This window comes from Pleurodeles waltl, chromosome 4_1, assembly GCF_031143425.1.
Source record: "Pleurodeles waltl isolate 20211129_DDA chromosome 4_1, aPleWal1.hap1.20221129, whole genome shotgun sequence".
In the NCBI taxonomy this organism is placed as follows: domain Eukaryota; kingdom Metazoa; phylum Chordata; class Amphibia; order Caudata; family Salamandridae; genus Pleurodeles; species Pleurodeles waltl.
Window position 1 is genome coordinate 672,884,918 of NC_090442.1, and position 14,782 is coordinate 672,899,699.

At 40.1% G+C, this 14,782-nt stretch overlaps 1 protein-coding gene across 7 annotated transcripts in view; it reads right to left on the reverse strand.

Moving 5' to 3' along the window:
* Nucleotides 1-14,782, reverse strand: part of CPM (carboxypeptidase M) — a 211,192-nt gene that overhangs the window by 39,938 nt on the left and 156,472 nt on the right. For all 7 annotated transcript variants that reach the window (XM_069229187.1, XM_069229186.1, XM_069229192.1 and 4 more), the window contains one exon: nucleotides 10,822-11,006. In XM_069229187.1, coding sequence (XP_069085288.1) covers nucleotides 10,822-11,006 — 185 coding nt within the window. The remainder of the gene's footprint in view (nucleotides 1-10,821; nucleotides 11,007-14,782) is intronic.

A 14,782-nucleotide genomic window follows, 5' to 3' on the forward strand; every position in this document is an offset into this window, starting at 1 on the left:
GGCAGTGTTCCTGTATTCCTAAAGCTGGACGTGAATTAAGGGAAGTGGGTATGAATGGGGAATTTGTCATTGTAGAGAATGTCATTGAGAAGGAGAAGTGAGTATAACTAGAATGATTTTTGGATTTTGGTTTTGATGTTTTTGTTTCACTTTTGAGTTGTGCCCACTAACTGGGTCCAAGAAGGCTGTGTGTTGCCATTGAAATTTTAAGTGTTCATTTGTCTTTGTTGAATGTGCTTATCCTAAGTAACTGTTAATGGTCTAAAATTGTGGTTTAGTTTAAAGGATTTTGTTATATATCCAAGATTTTGCAATGTAAACCTATTGTTGAAACTTGTCTGCTAAAGTTGAGGTGTGTATTGTGAGGTGCTGTAGGAAAGTGCCCCCACACTTTTTGCCTCACTGTTGATAGTTATGACTCTGAAAGTGCACTGGGGCCTGCTAACCAGGCCCCAGTGTCAGTGCTTTCTCTCTAAATATGATGTATTTGAATTGGTATCCCCAAATGGCAAGGACCTTAACCCCCTTATAAGTCCTTGGTAAATGGTACAAGTAGTACCCAGGGCATGGGAGTTAAAGGGGTCACCAGGGTGTGAAGCACTGTTTGTGCCACCTTAAGTGACCCAAGTAAACAGATGACAGCAGGCCTGCCATTTCAGACTGTAGGACAGGGTAAACTGCTCCAACTCAACTTTGTCCTCACCATGTGTGACAAGGTCAAAGCACTACTATTAATATATGCCAGTCTCCCTTTAAGGTAGGCCTTCTAAGCCGAGGAGGCAGGGTGCATTATATTAAAGGTTATATGTCCTTATAGGAGTCTCTTGCCATGAAGGGCTTCTTCCCGACAGGGCTGCTGTAAGTGGTAAGGGGTCGTAGGCTAACATGGGATGGCACATGGGCATCTAGAGGTCAATTATCGCCCTACTGAAATATGTAATGTTTGGCATCAAACGACTTGTTTCATGAAATTCCAGAGTCAGATTTAATGTGCCATGCACCCAGGTGGCTGCCTTAGATGTTGCCCCTCTGGTTGTCCCAACCTTTCCAGTGCCATGCCTGACAGCCTGCAGCTGCTGCCGCCAACACAGCAATCTGATCCTCAGCCAGTAGGTGTGAACACTTGGAGGAGTCAGAAACAAAGGTCTGCCTGGGTGGGAAGTGCCACCTCCCTCCCGGACAGGATGGCCTTTAAAGTGAGAAACCTTTAGAATTTGAGCTGAGTGATTTATGAAACCCCAACCCTAACCTGTCCTGTTTGAAGCACTGAATGCATGAGAGCATGTTGCACATGAGAAAGAACACAAAGGAATGAAGACTCTGATTGCAAAACTTTTAATTGTTTGGATGCAAGATTGAATTTGAGATAGCAGGCATGATATAGAGTTTAATCGAAGGTGTAGGTCTTAATCCTGCAACTGTAACGGGTTAACAAGGGGAAGGCACACAGGAAAGAGAGTCAGATTAAAGATCAGCAGAAAGAAAGAGACATACGGTCTGATAATAATGATGATGAAGAAGAGGAATTGTTTAATGATCCATCGAGTGCCAGATCACTTCCATCATATTGTCCCCTCTCCTGCAGGATCACAAACACATTGTATCCAATGTGCCAAGTGCACCGGAAAGGGGAATAATTTCTGTCACTTTAGACATATGCACCCACCACAACTACTTACTACTGGTACGGTCCCTGAGTCACAGCTTCACTTTGGAGAGACAATAACCAAAGGAATTGACATATTGAGATTAAATATAGAGCTCAAAGAAATTTTGAGGGACATGGTTGACATTGGGGAATTGAAAACATATGATGAGGCTGAGTTGAGATACTTAAGTAAAGAAGATTCTAGGCATGCTCATGAGGTGCATGAGAGTTTGGAAAGTTTGGCTGAAGAGCATGGGATTGATTTAAATAGAAAAAAAAGTTTCCAAACGAATTTTAGAATGGTAATGAGTGATGAAGAAATAGAGTTGAAATTGCCAAGTTTAAGAGTGCACATTAAAAAATTAATGAATTGCATCAGTAAATGGGTTACGTTGAAGGAATTCCAGGACCAATGGACAACAAAACAAGGGGTCAGTGTGAAAAAGAAAAAGGCATGGGGTGGAGCTGAAGGTGGTGCAAGTATGAGTGAGTGAGTTTGAAACTGGTAAGCTTTCTCAATTCCCTGTGTGAGAGAAGTGCAGAGAGGAATGCATGTGCTTTGGAGTTGATCTGATCATTTTTCATTTACAAAAAAAATCCCAAAGCTTTGGTGAAGAGCCTGATAACTGGTACACCAGTAGAAAGACATATTTCTGTTTTGAACTTACTTTGGAAGGACCTGATCACCCTGTTTAAGATTGTGTTTCCCAGCGACCTGTGCGTGGAATCTTAAGGGATTGTGAACTGGCCATAAGAAGAACTTGCAACATATGTTCCAAATAATAGATAGTCCCCAGAAGTGATAAACACATATAGAGCAGTAATTGAGGAATTGAAATTGAAGGTACTGCAAAGAGAGGTGAATTGGTCTAAACTTATGAGGGCCATGCAAGGGCCAAAAAGGGCCACTGCATGCCTATTATGAGAGGCTAATGCAAATCTATGGACAATGCAGTGGAGTTGAAGACTCAGCGCTCAAAAGCGGATTTCTTTCAGTGTTTGAGCTTGGACTGCAACTGGAGCTTAGTTCTCAGATACAGCAGACCAAATCCTTTGATGAAAAACTTGAATCTGTAAAATATTGCAGTGACACTTATGATACGAACCAGAGAAAGATTAAGGAAAAATACATGTTGCCACAAAAGAAAGCTAGTTCAGGGAAGCGGGCAGAGAATTTCTTTTGTGTCAGATTCTGTTTTTCATTATCTTACCAGTTCAGGCGTGAATGTGGGTATACAAGGAGTTGGTTTTCAAGATGGTGTTCACAATGTATAAACTGAGAATGTTGCTCCATAAGGAGGTAGAGCTTTTGTTGATAATGCTAATGTGAATGGGATCATTAGCACCCTGAAAAGGAGCACACCATGGGATTACTGTAACAAGATTGGACACTGGAAAGAGAACTGTAGACTAAATCCTAACAGGGTACTGAATGATGCTCAGATGAATTTTTAGTTTCAGAACATGAATGTGATGTCTCAGTGTCCGTAACCCCAAAAAGACTGACATATGATGCAAAAATACCGCAAGCCCCAATGATGCAGCAAAATAAAGAATTTTATTATCCCCAAAATCTTAGGTTTCATCAGAACGTTTTGATAATCAATGACAGTATCCCCCAGTTTTTTGCTGCTTCTGACCTGGACTTGTCCCTAATCAAGTGCAATGTCAGTGACTGGGAGGAGGAGGATTGTGTGCTTGGTGCAGTCCTAGATCTAGACCAGAGTGGACAATGTGTAGAAGGTGAAGTGAAAGGCCACCTAGTATCATTTTTGATTAATACAGGCGCTACCCACTCCACAATTCATCCGATGGAGGTTCCAAGCCTACCCCTCTTGGGAAAAGAATCCAAGTTGTAGCATTTCAACCAAGTAGATAACCAATCAAGTTTTGTAAATGTCTCTGAAAAGATTGCCCCTATTGAAAATACCCATGAATGTCTAGTATGTGACACAAATACTGTTAATTTATTTGCAAGGGATCTTTTGTGCAAGATGAAATTGCATTTTGTTTTACTATACACCAGAAGGTGTGGCAATTTGGGCCCAAGATGCAGATGTTGACTTCAAAATAAAATCAAGTCAGATACCTGTTTGTTCCCTATCTTGATAAAATAAACATTACCTCCCAATTTAAAAATGCAATAAGGGAACAAGTTTAGGGTTTTGAAGGCAAATAAGGTGGACTGATAAAAGGTACAGAGCCTGTGAAAATAAAAGTGAAATCAGAAGCAGTTTATCACTGAGCGCCCCAAAATACACCAGTGATTGACGAAATGATAGACCAGGGCATTTTAAAGGAAGTATTGGGCAATCCATGTAATGCCCTAAATATAGGACTTCAAAAAGCTAAACTACAATGGAGAATAGTACAGGACCTTAGAAAAATGAACAAAATTGTAATCCTTTGTCACACTGTGGTACTGGATCCTGCAGTATTTTTTTCCACCTTCTATCAGATGTGGAATGGTTTAGTCATAGACCTGGGCCCAAACTTCTTCCCCATACCACTACATGATGACAGGCAGTTTCATTTACATTTTTGAACAGCATTTGGGTTTGAAGTACGGTTCCTCAAGGGTATACAGAAAACCCTTCAATCTTTAATTAGATATTGATGAAAAATCTGGAGACTTTACAGTTCAGTACTGGTACAATACATTGATGACCTATTGGTAGCATCTAACACACTGGAGAGCTGCAGCTTTGACACAATGGCATTGTCAAATCATCTTGCAAGGAATGCACAAACAGCATTTCCAAATAAACTCCAGCACTGTCGAAAAGAGGTCATATAGTTCAGACACCATATTGAGAAGGGAGTGAGAAATTTGTTCCAAAGAACATCTCCATAATTCTGAAAATGTAACCAACCATAACACTTACAGAGTTTAGGATGTTCCTTGGACTGGTTGGCTACTGTCGTCACTGGATTCCTAACTTTTTCCTAGTGGCAAACCTTTTACAGATGCTTACTCAAAGTGATGTGAGTAATTTAGTGCCATGGGATGCCGAATGTATGAGTACCTTGGTAGAGCTCAGAGAAAAACTCTGTAGCCCACCACCACTAGAAATGCCATACTATGAGAGTGATTTTTTCTTTTGTCACAAAATGACGGACGCGTAGTGTCAGTTTGACACAGATCCATGGAGAAGTGAAATGGCCAATGGCCTACTTTTTGATCACATTGGACCAGGTGGATGCAGCTCTTCCTGGTTGCCTGTAACTGTTGCAACAGTTTGTGTAGGGATCCAGCAGAGTGATGAGATTGTGGTGGGGTACACTCTTGTTGCGATGGTTCATTATTCAGTTGAAATGCTGCATCCTCATACTCAACTCATTATAAGACAAGCAGCTGTTTGACAAAGTATGAACATATGATCTTGGCTGCTGAAAACATTTCCATTGGTAGGTGCAATGTTCTGACACCACAAAATATTTGCCAGTTCCAGCTCATGATGATGAGGAGGGAAGTTTTGACTGCAAGTGTGTGGATGTCACAGAATTATGCACCAAGTCAAGACCAGCCAGACTGGATGTCCCACTTGATTCAGACGCTTTGCCACTATTTGTGGATGGATCTTGTTTGAGAGACTCTCACTTGTCTTGATGAGCCTGAGAATTACACCAAATAAAGGCACAACTCTCCCACCATGAAGCGCTGATGGTAGGGTCCTGATAATCACTTCTGTTACTGCAGCCCACTCATAAATATCACAGATTAAATTGTTCTTGAGTATTACAAAGTGCTGGCTCATTGTGGTGCTTTCCAGCTCTCGTTATGTCAACTTAGCAACACCACCACTGAGGAAGGAGCAGTACCATAGCCTCAACCCTGGAGACTGGGTTAGGGTGAACTAGCATGTGTGCAAGACCTGTTTGAGGCCTCGCCAGAAGGGCCCACACCAATTGATCCTTGTGACCAATACTACAGTGAAATACACCAGACTGCCACAGTGTATTCACGCATTGCATACAAAGAGGGTGAGACAAGCTGATGAAGTGGTGAAAACAGCCATTGATTCACCAAGTCCGACCCAGTCCAATGTGTGGATTATGAGGAGAAGAAGCACAAGTGGAGTCTTTGTAAGATGAGTGTCAGCAGTTTGAGCCTACAGGAGGAAGATCAAGGTGGGAATACTCAAGAGTCTCAAATCCATAAATAGAAACAGAGACCAAAATTAAAACTCTATATCTCCGGAAACACTGGTGAATCTTGGTTAACCATAAAGGATGAAGATGATCACACTGAAAACCATCCTCAACCTATAGCAAAGGAAGTAAGGGTATCTGCAGTGGTCGAAAATGAATCTGAAAATGAAAATGAGCATTGCAAATCCAAACCAGTCATAAACAAATCAGGTGGAAAAGTGTATTGTGAAGAAAGTTGGCCAAGAGAAAGAACAAAGAATTGGAACAGTAAGAGAGAAGAAGAGCAAGTAAAACAAAGTGACATTGATGGCGAACAACCATTAGTCAAAAGACCAAAGAGACTTAAAGTGTCTAACATAAAGTATGTAGTCCATGACCAACAAGTTGGACAATCAGATGAAAAAGTCATTAATTTAACAAACTATCCAATCATTTTTAAAGAATGTCCAGGACTATGCACTGATCAAAATTGAAACAAATATTCTTGAATAATTTCCTAGGAAAATATTGAACTGTGATTCGAACTGAAATCTCGAGTTAGTCTATTATGTTTTGTGCCTAAAGTATCCAGTTGAAGATTTAGGGTTTCCTTTTAGGCATCCAGTTGGCAATTGTAGGTTCCTTGAGCATTGAATTATGAACTGAATGACATGTGAGCTCTTTGATGAAACAAAATCTTTACTAAAGTGCATCATACCATTTTGTAGTTAGGTTTTCAATTGTATCATCCTATAGCATTTTTCATAGAAGAAACATGGCAAGACAAACCGATGCAAAATTTTATAATTAATTTTGGTGTTAAGATATTATTATTCATAGCTGGCTTACTACTGGGATTTAACACTCAATTTGAGCATGCCTCGCCTAAATAAAAATTAACCAGAACTTAATAGCTTAAAGAAGACAATTATATTACAAGTTGTTTCACCAAGATAATTTTGTGGGTAATTTTAGATAAAATGTATATTTTAGATTGTTAGATGAATATTCGAAACTCATGGAAGTATGGGAGTGTTAGATATCTACCTTTCTGCCTTCATCTGCTGCTGAAGGCATGACATGTCATCAACTTCCCCTCACCTACCCCTCGTCATGCATTGTGTTCAGAAATGTAATCTATTGACAGAGGTTTCCTGAATAATATTGCTCAAATACAATGTTTATTTGGAAAAGGTACCTATTGTTAAAGCCTTGCATTCTATTATTATGGAAACAAAAGCATGGGAACTATCTAGATGCATCAAATAGCTTACGCAAACTAACCGAACTAACAATGTTGTTAACAAATTTTCATGCAGATTAAATAGAAATGAGAAGGTGTTTGTGGAAGAGTTCACGGAACGGAATGCGAGATTCGGTGAAAAGTTGGAGGAGAGAGAGATTGATTTAGAGAAGGAAGAAGAGAAGGTTGGAAAAACAAGTGTGCACCCAGGACTCAGTCTTGAAAAGGCACGACAGGGACAGATATTTATGTGAAAAAACAGGATATAATGGCAGAAGTGATGGGTTGGAGCTAGTGTTAGGAAAGCTTTATGGCAAATAATATGATTTCTCTGGGCAAGAGCCCATGACCAAAAGGATTAATTATGTGTGTGGTAGGAAAGCCTCTTTTAAATTCCCTCATAATTGGGTGGGTAGCTGTTATTTAGGCTTAGGTTTCCCCAGTGTTTATCACTTGGATACATTTATTGAGAGGGATGATACAGTTGTACAGAGAAATAAACATAGCTTTGATCAAGTGATGGGGCATATATTTGGCGTTATGATTCCATCCATTGGAGTGGCTTTGAATGGTGTGAAGATCAGAAAGCTACCTACTGTAGTGGCTCGGTTGGATACTAACACTGCTGAGGCTTTAATAAACATTACCAAGGAGCTAATAGCTATAGGAGCTATGGTTATACTAAATAGTATAGCTCTAAATATATTATCAGTGAAGGAAGACAAACTCTGCTGAAATTTGAGGGCACAAATATGCTGAAAGTATGTGCTCCATAACACTAATCTGATTAACAGTTATATTTTAAATATCACCGACATCCTGCGTGAGGGAAGGGTTTTTGAAGAACAAAGAACATGGGAAACAATTAGTTCATTGTTTTTGTGATTTGAAATGGATTTTCAAAGATTAATAAATAGTTTGGTAACATAGGAGGAGGAGTCCTTAGTATTTTATTAACATCTCGAAATAATTGTTTAATTTGTGTAAAGGTTGTTCTTCTTCTGAAAAAAAGATTTTAGATGCCTTCCATCGGGGGGGGAGGGGGAAGGATTAAACTATGGGTGCTGAAAAATAAAGAAGCTGTCAGCAATGAGCTAAAGTTTTTTTTTTAAAACTGAAAGATTGTGATCTATAGAGCATCTGATTCAAAGTGTATGATGAGGTAAAGGAGTTGGGGGAAGCCAGAAGCATGAAGCTATCATCAAAGAAAAATGTTGCATAAGGGGATGTAGTTAATAAAGTATGAATTGTGATGATCTAAAAAAAAATCAGAGTAGATTGTTGACAAATGACTTTATAATTATTTGCACAATAGTATTAACTCAACAAAAGAGAAATAATATGCAGTAGAAACAAGACATTGTGTTGAGGGAGCACTGTTTATGCTAACATTAGCTAATGTAGGTCTCAATTTCAAAATGGTTAGTGCTGCCTGCAATAGTGTAATTATCTTTTGTCCCTGCCTCGCTATCCACACAAACTATTCATGCACAAGCAACTATATAAACACTTCTTTGAGATGCAATGTCATTTTTCTTGCTACAGAATGTTTTATCTATTTGTTTTTAGAGTTCTGTAGCACACTGTTCCTTTGAAAGCGAATGTTCACAAGAACTCACATATTTGGGCCACAGTGATTTCTTGTCCTAGTGGCATTTTTATTAACAACGTAGGTGTCTGAAAAGCACCAAGGTTGAGAACTGAATTATGTGAAACTTTAGGATAGTGCTGCATAATATATTTTCAGAAGCTGTATTCATCTTTCTTCAACCTGACTGATTCAAACCATGTGATTCTTGTATAATTGTATTTATGTATTGTTTTAATTCTTTTGTGCATTAGAAAAGAACCCCTTTCCAAAGGGTTGTGTGTAACTCTCCCTTGATCTTTAGGAGGTGACACTACATCGGTATGACCTCTGATTTGAGCTTCATTTTATTTCATCTGAGCTATATTTTGGTCTGCTATTTTATCACTTGCATTTTTTCTGAGGTGCTACATTTATTTGATTTAAATGGCTAACTGACTGATTCTAACCATATATGTGCCTACTGTAATGATTTAAACCTTTTCATAACTATTTTAAAACCTTCAAGGCTTTTATTTTAATATCTGTCTCTTTTTCATTGTAAACCCTAAAGTGCTTAACCATATAAATTGTAATTGGCATTGAAATTTCTTGAGTTGGTCTAGTTGGAGGAGCAACAAAATCCTTGCGGGATTGCATCACGCCTGGTTCCTCAGCAGTGCTTTCTATTTGATATATTAAGAAAAAATGTCTCACTACACTCCATGCACATAAGAGGTATGTAAACCTACTTCCTCTCATACAGCTACACAATTCCATCTGGGAATCATATGACCCCACTAAGTGTACATATTGTATAGGATGAGCTTACTTAAGCAACAGGTTGCTAAGGGTATTTTTGAAATCCTTTAAGTCTGCATGCTGGTGCACAAAATCCAGGTCATACCAGCTTTATGAATGAAGCAAGAAAAGTATTGTATTCAACATTTAAAACAAACGTATCTCATTGCATTTCAATGGAGGTGAACTCGTTGTTTTATACATTACGTTTATGATCACTTTTCTTAAAGGACAAGCTATCTTTTGCAGGGTGCTCATTAGTTATTAAAAAGCATTCAATCATTGGTTCCCATACTATAACTTCGAAGAATAAGACGGTGGGTTTCTTTGGTGTCCTTGGCACGCCTGTGTATGTGTGGGCTTAGCAGACATGCTGTAGAATACTGAGTCTGTATGTTGTGAGAATATGATGATGTATGGAATGTTGCGGTCTGTGTGCTGGGTGTGCTGGGTGTGGCCTGGCAGAGGATTACAGAGGGATGGAGGATGAAGCCATGACAGCGTCTATGAGGTTGTGGCTGTAACTAAGGACCTGACATGAAACAAAAACTTTGCATCCTAAGTTAGTGGCTCCTGTCTCACCTCTATTTAAAATCTTGCCCTCCAACTACGACAATCTCTTGCGCCTGTTCGTTTCTATTTATCTTTATTTAGTTGTGGGTTTTGTAGAGCGTGATGTGTCACCTTTTAGTTACTACAGTGTTGATGTCTTGACAACAATCCACTACACGCTTGCAGTTTTTGCCAAGCCATATTTAAAAACAGGTGTTGCAATAGTGTGTTCTCTATTCATGAGTAACAGTCTAATCCAATGTTATGACTTGTTACACATTTCATCCAGTTCTGAATCTGCGAAAGAACTGCATTGTCGAGTGTGGCTGATGGGTTAAGAAGCCAGATTTATCATTGCACTGTGTTGAGGCCTAACATTGCAGTTTGCTGAAACTGTCCTTGGAATTGATAAAGCTGCATGGTCGGCATTCCTTCTTGAGCTACTACGCGATTGCTTTCCAATAGATATGTTGTCTGTACTTTGATTGTGGGGTTATAGCCTCAATATGAAGGATTAGGAGGCTGCATGCTTTGTTGACATTACAAAAAATTCGATCTTTTATTTACCAAAGGTTGTGTGGGCCTTTATAATGGTTAGTAAATTGACACCGTTTTACGTTAAGTTGCACCACACGAGTGCCAGCACAGAACTTCAGTAATTAAGGGCCTTAGTCTTTTGTCCTTGTCTTTGTTGATCTATGTGGTGCTGATGTGACAGAAAGTTTAATACTCTTGTTGCATTAATAGTGATTCCATGATGTGGGCTTAGGTTTTTGTCACTGCTCTTGTACTCCTAGAAAGGATGAGTCTGTTGGGAATGGAGGAATTCACACACCCAAGCTCAGTAACTTTGTAGAAAAACATTATAGAGACCCTTACTTATATTTCGATTGTCATAGGGGTAACTGGCGACCACTGCTCCTCCGTGGAAGTTGGCAGAAAGGACAAATGTCTCATTTTGAATCCACTTCATCACTGCTTGTGTCTCAGGCTCTCGTTCAATGTTATTTGCTTGAAAGGCGTCTGGAAAATTCCTGTTGAGATCCACCATATTCTGGTTCAACCTTGGGATGCAAAGACACATAGAGGGTTTGTTTTGTTTATTGATGCTCCCAAGCTCTCCTTGATTTATCTGCCAGCACCACCAGATCACTGTAGATTGCCCGTATCCTTTCTATGAATTATTTGTGCTATTTAAAATTGACCCCCTGATAATTCTTTAATCATGACTCTTTATATGATTTTGCACCGCTAATTAGTCAATATGATTTTTTTTCAGCCCAAGGAAGTTAAATGTAACACTAGAGAACAGAGTTTGTTATATATGCATGTAACATAGTAAATTAACAAATCAATCAGGATATGCAGTTGCCTTAAGTTGTTAGCTGATAAGAGTTTGTGCATTTGAACACAATAGATCATAGACAAACCCCTATCACATGCTGAGTCACCTAGGGATCCATCTTTTCCCCATCATCTTCAGCATCTACATAGAGCTCTCTAGAGCTCTGCTCGTCGACAAAGGCGTCAAAATACAACTACTACACTACTAAATAAAGTGACACTATTCCTCCCAGAAAGTGAATTCAGAACTGCTGTCCAAGACCTCATATTCACAGCTGGATGATGCACAACATCTTGCTCCATGACATCCCAGACTTCATGCTAACCTCCCAAAGGCATCCTACTTGGCATAGCATGCATCATCAGAAGCCCGAAAAAATTCAGCCATCTTGATCCGTGCCCGAGAAGATCTCCACTTGTTCCCCTAATGGCTCGCTCCATGTTTAAAACTAGCTGCAGTATCAACAAAGCCTTCAAGAAAGGTCTATCTACTGGACGCTCCCACAGCCAGGACATCACTAGACAAGAGGTGCAAAAGGGAAAAAAGGAAAAGTCTTTTTCCATCTACCCAACCATATCCTAGAACAACCTGTCTCCATCAGGAGCTGCTACCCTCTTCCGGCTCAGGAAAAAGTGGAAGTGACAGCACCTCACAAAGCACTTTACATGTCAACAACACCGACTGTTCCCTTCGCCCCTCAGATCTCAGCAGCTTCCCTCCACCAAGGAGGTGTTATTTTCTACGACCCTGTGCATGGCTCCTCTAACTCTGGCTCGATTTTCACTACTTGAATATAACTTACATGGAAACATAAATACATGCATCAACGAAAGTTTAGAAATATCCACTGCACATGTGTCTGTGCGACCAAGTCATTTGTCATCGCCGGCTGGATGTATGTTTGGAACAGGGCATACGAGGATCGAGGATAACTTGCTGGGTGTGATGAAGAAGGGAGAGCAAAACATGTATCGGAATAATGATTAAGATATTTTTCTGCCTCTGTTATCAGTTTGGGAAGGTAGAATCTCTCGTAGAAGGTTGTGATACTGATTTTATTTTCAAAGGCTTGCTCTTTACCCCTGTGTGGCACACCTTCAGCAGACCAGATCCCACCAATACCAATGAACAGGTACTAGATGGAGGTAGGCTCAATTTCTTAAAAAAGGAATTTGGCCAAGCACCTACCATTATTTTTTGGGCGAGGGTTTGGCCTTAATAGCATGAACTACCCCAGCATGGTGTGATCCTGTTCAGTGCAGGCAGGAACACACCCTTGTGGTACCTTATCCACTCTGATAAGACTTAATGCCTTTTTGACTTAGCACCTTACAATATATAGGCCAGATCTAAAAAGGCATACCTTTCACAAACAAAATTGCAGCCTTAATACCACAGCATATTTGGGACACTCCCATATTGATGGAAGGTTTCAGAGATGTCAAAGGCTAGCATGGACCACTGGTGTTCCCAAACATTCAGCAGCTTCACAGGAGACAGAGCGGTTTGTGGTTTGTCATTCACAACATCTATAACAGAGTCACCCCCACTATTCTCTAAAGCCTTATTAAGAGCTGGCCATCCAGTGTCAGTCCAGACCCTTCACTTCTATGCTCCCATTCTTATATTCGCCCCACATGCAAAATTCAGAATCTTGTTCCTCATCCCGGATGGAGTAGCCAACTAAAGAATGTCTGTGCAATACTACTCTCAATCTAGTATCAGACATTACCACGAGTTAGTTACCACGTGGTAACTTACAACACAGCTTTTACAATAGATTGCACATTTACAAGGTGTGTGTGCGTACATATTATTTTATTGTTTTAAATTCTTTATTGGGGGAGCCCTCAAAACTCACATACATAACTTTAGGACAAGCTCATTTGTGGGATACAGGTAAGTGATTCCTGTTGGATTTGATACCTTGCTTTTGGTTTCACTTTGGTGGTGATTAGCTTTTGGCTGAAAGAGTGGGAACGTATCAGAGGAAACGGGAGCATGTTTTATCCTGCTGTGTTAGTAGCTCGAGATCCAGATCCAAATCTCTGTCTTTTAAGAGGAGTAAATCTTCTTCCAGAGAAGGGGAGGATGATAGAATAAGGAGAATTATATTGGAGACCTTAGCAGAACTGGACCAGAAAAAAATCTTCTGGGGCATTGTGTCCGAGAAATCTGATTATGCGTCAGAAGCAGAAACATCTCTATCATTCAGTTGGGGGGTTCTCCTGATGATTAAATGGGTACATATGTGGGTAAAGGGCTTCCAATAATTTTGATCCATATGTGAGAGAGAACATGAGGCTTCCATCCCTGCGGGACCAGGCACCTCTTCTAAGACTGCTCTTCATCAATGTATTTGTCTCTACGCCCTGATCACTATTTCCTTAACTAAACGATTGGCTCCTTCATGCTCGGTCCAAGACACTGGAGGGTCTGGAAGTAGTGTGCAGAACCTTGAAAGAACATGGCTTTCTGATCACCAAAGAGAAGGGTTAGATAGTGCCACCTTAACATTGGATCTTTATAGAAGCAAGATTCAGGACAGACCTGGGTGGAGTTTTCCTTTTGGGATCCAGTTTGATACGCATTCAGCAAATATTTAAAATCTCTTTGAGCATGTCCCAAGCTATGGCTGGAAGCTCAGGGACACACGCCCTCTTGCCTTACCACTGTCCTTCGAGCTTTGTTTTACTTAATACTTCTGAAGAACATGAAAATGTGTCCGAAATCCAGTTCTTTGAAATACGAGACAATGGTTCAATGTTCAGATCAAATCAGGAAATCTTTAAATTGGTGGAAGAATCAGGAACATCTGGGCTACCTAACAGTAATTTTTTTTTTTTTTACTCCTGGTCATAATTATACTCGCCCCAATTCTTTCGACCCCTCCCACCTTTGACAGTAACGAGAATCGAAGAATAGTTACAAACTTTAATTGGGATAAACAGACGAATAAGCCCAGTGCTTGAAATGGTAAAATAGAAGTGCAGGTACCCTGTATCAGAGTACCTGCTTGTTTCAGAGAAGTGACTACAATTAAAAGTATTACGTTTTTCCTGAGAAGTGCAGGTACTCTCCCGCCCAAAGTAAAAAAAAAAAAAAAAAAAGTGCATAAGCCCGTCCTTTATTACATAGAACGCGCACATATAGGGTCGTGTCTGCTGAACACAACTTTCTGTGGCTCAACTGGCGGAGGATCAGTTAGTCGATGCGGCATTTTAGCACCTCGTTAAATAAAAATGTGACTAATCAACAGTGTGTCCTTGTCCGCTTCAACGGAGGACTGACCATTCTTGAAGGACTTGTCTTAAATCCCGGTTTCTTCTAGGTACCGAGTAAAACGCATAGTTCGGTTAACCATGCAAATAAGGAAGTGAGAATTCTGCCCTTCCGCCTACACGTCACATGCTCCTTTATTAGACCCAGGCAGAAACCTTCCTCCTGCATCTCAGTGTCCTCGTGTCTGTCTGGTAGTCAAAGGCTCGTCCAGCT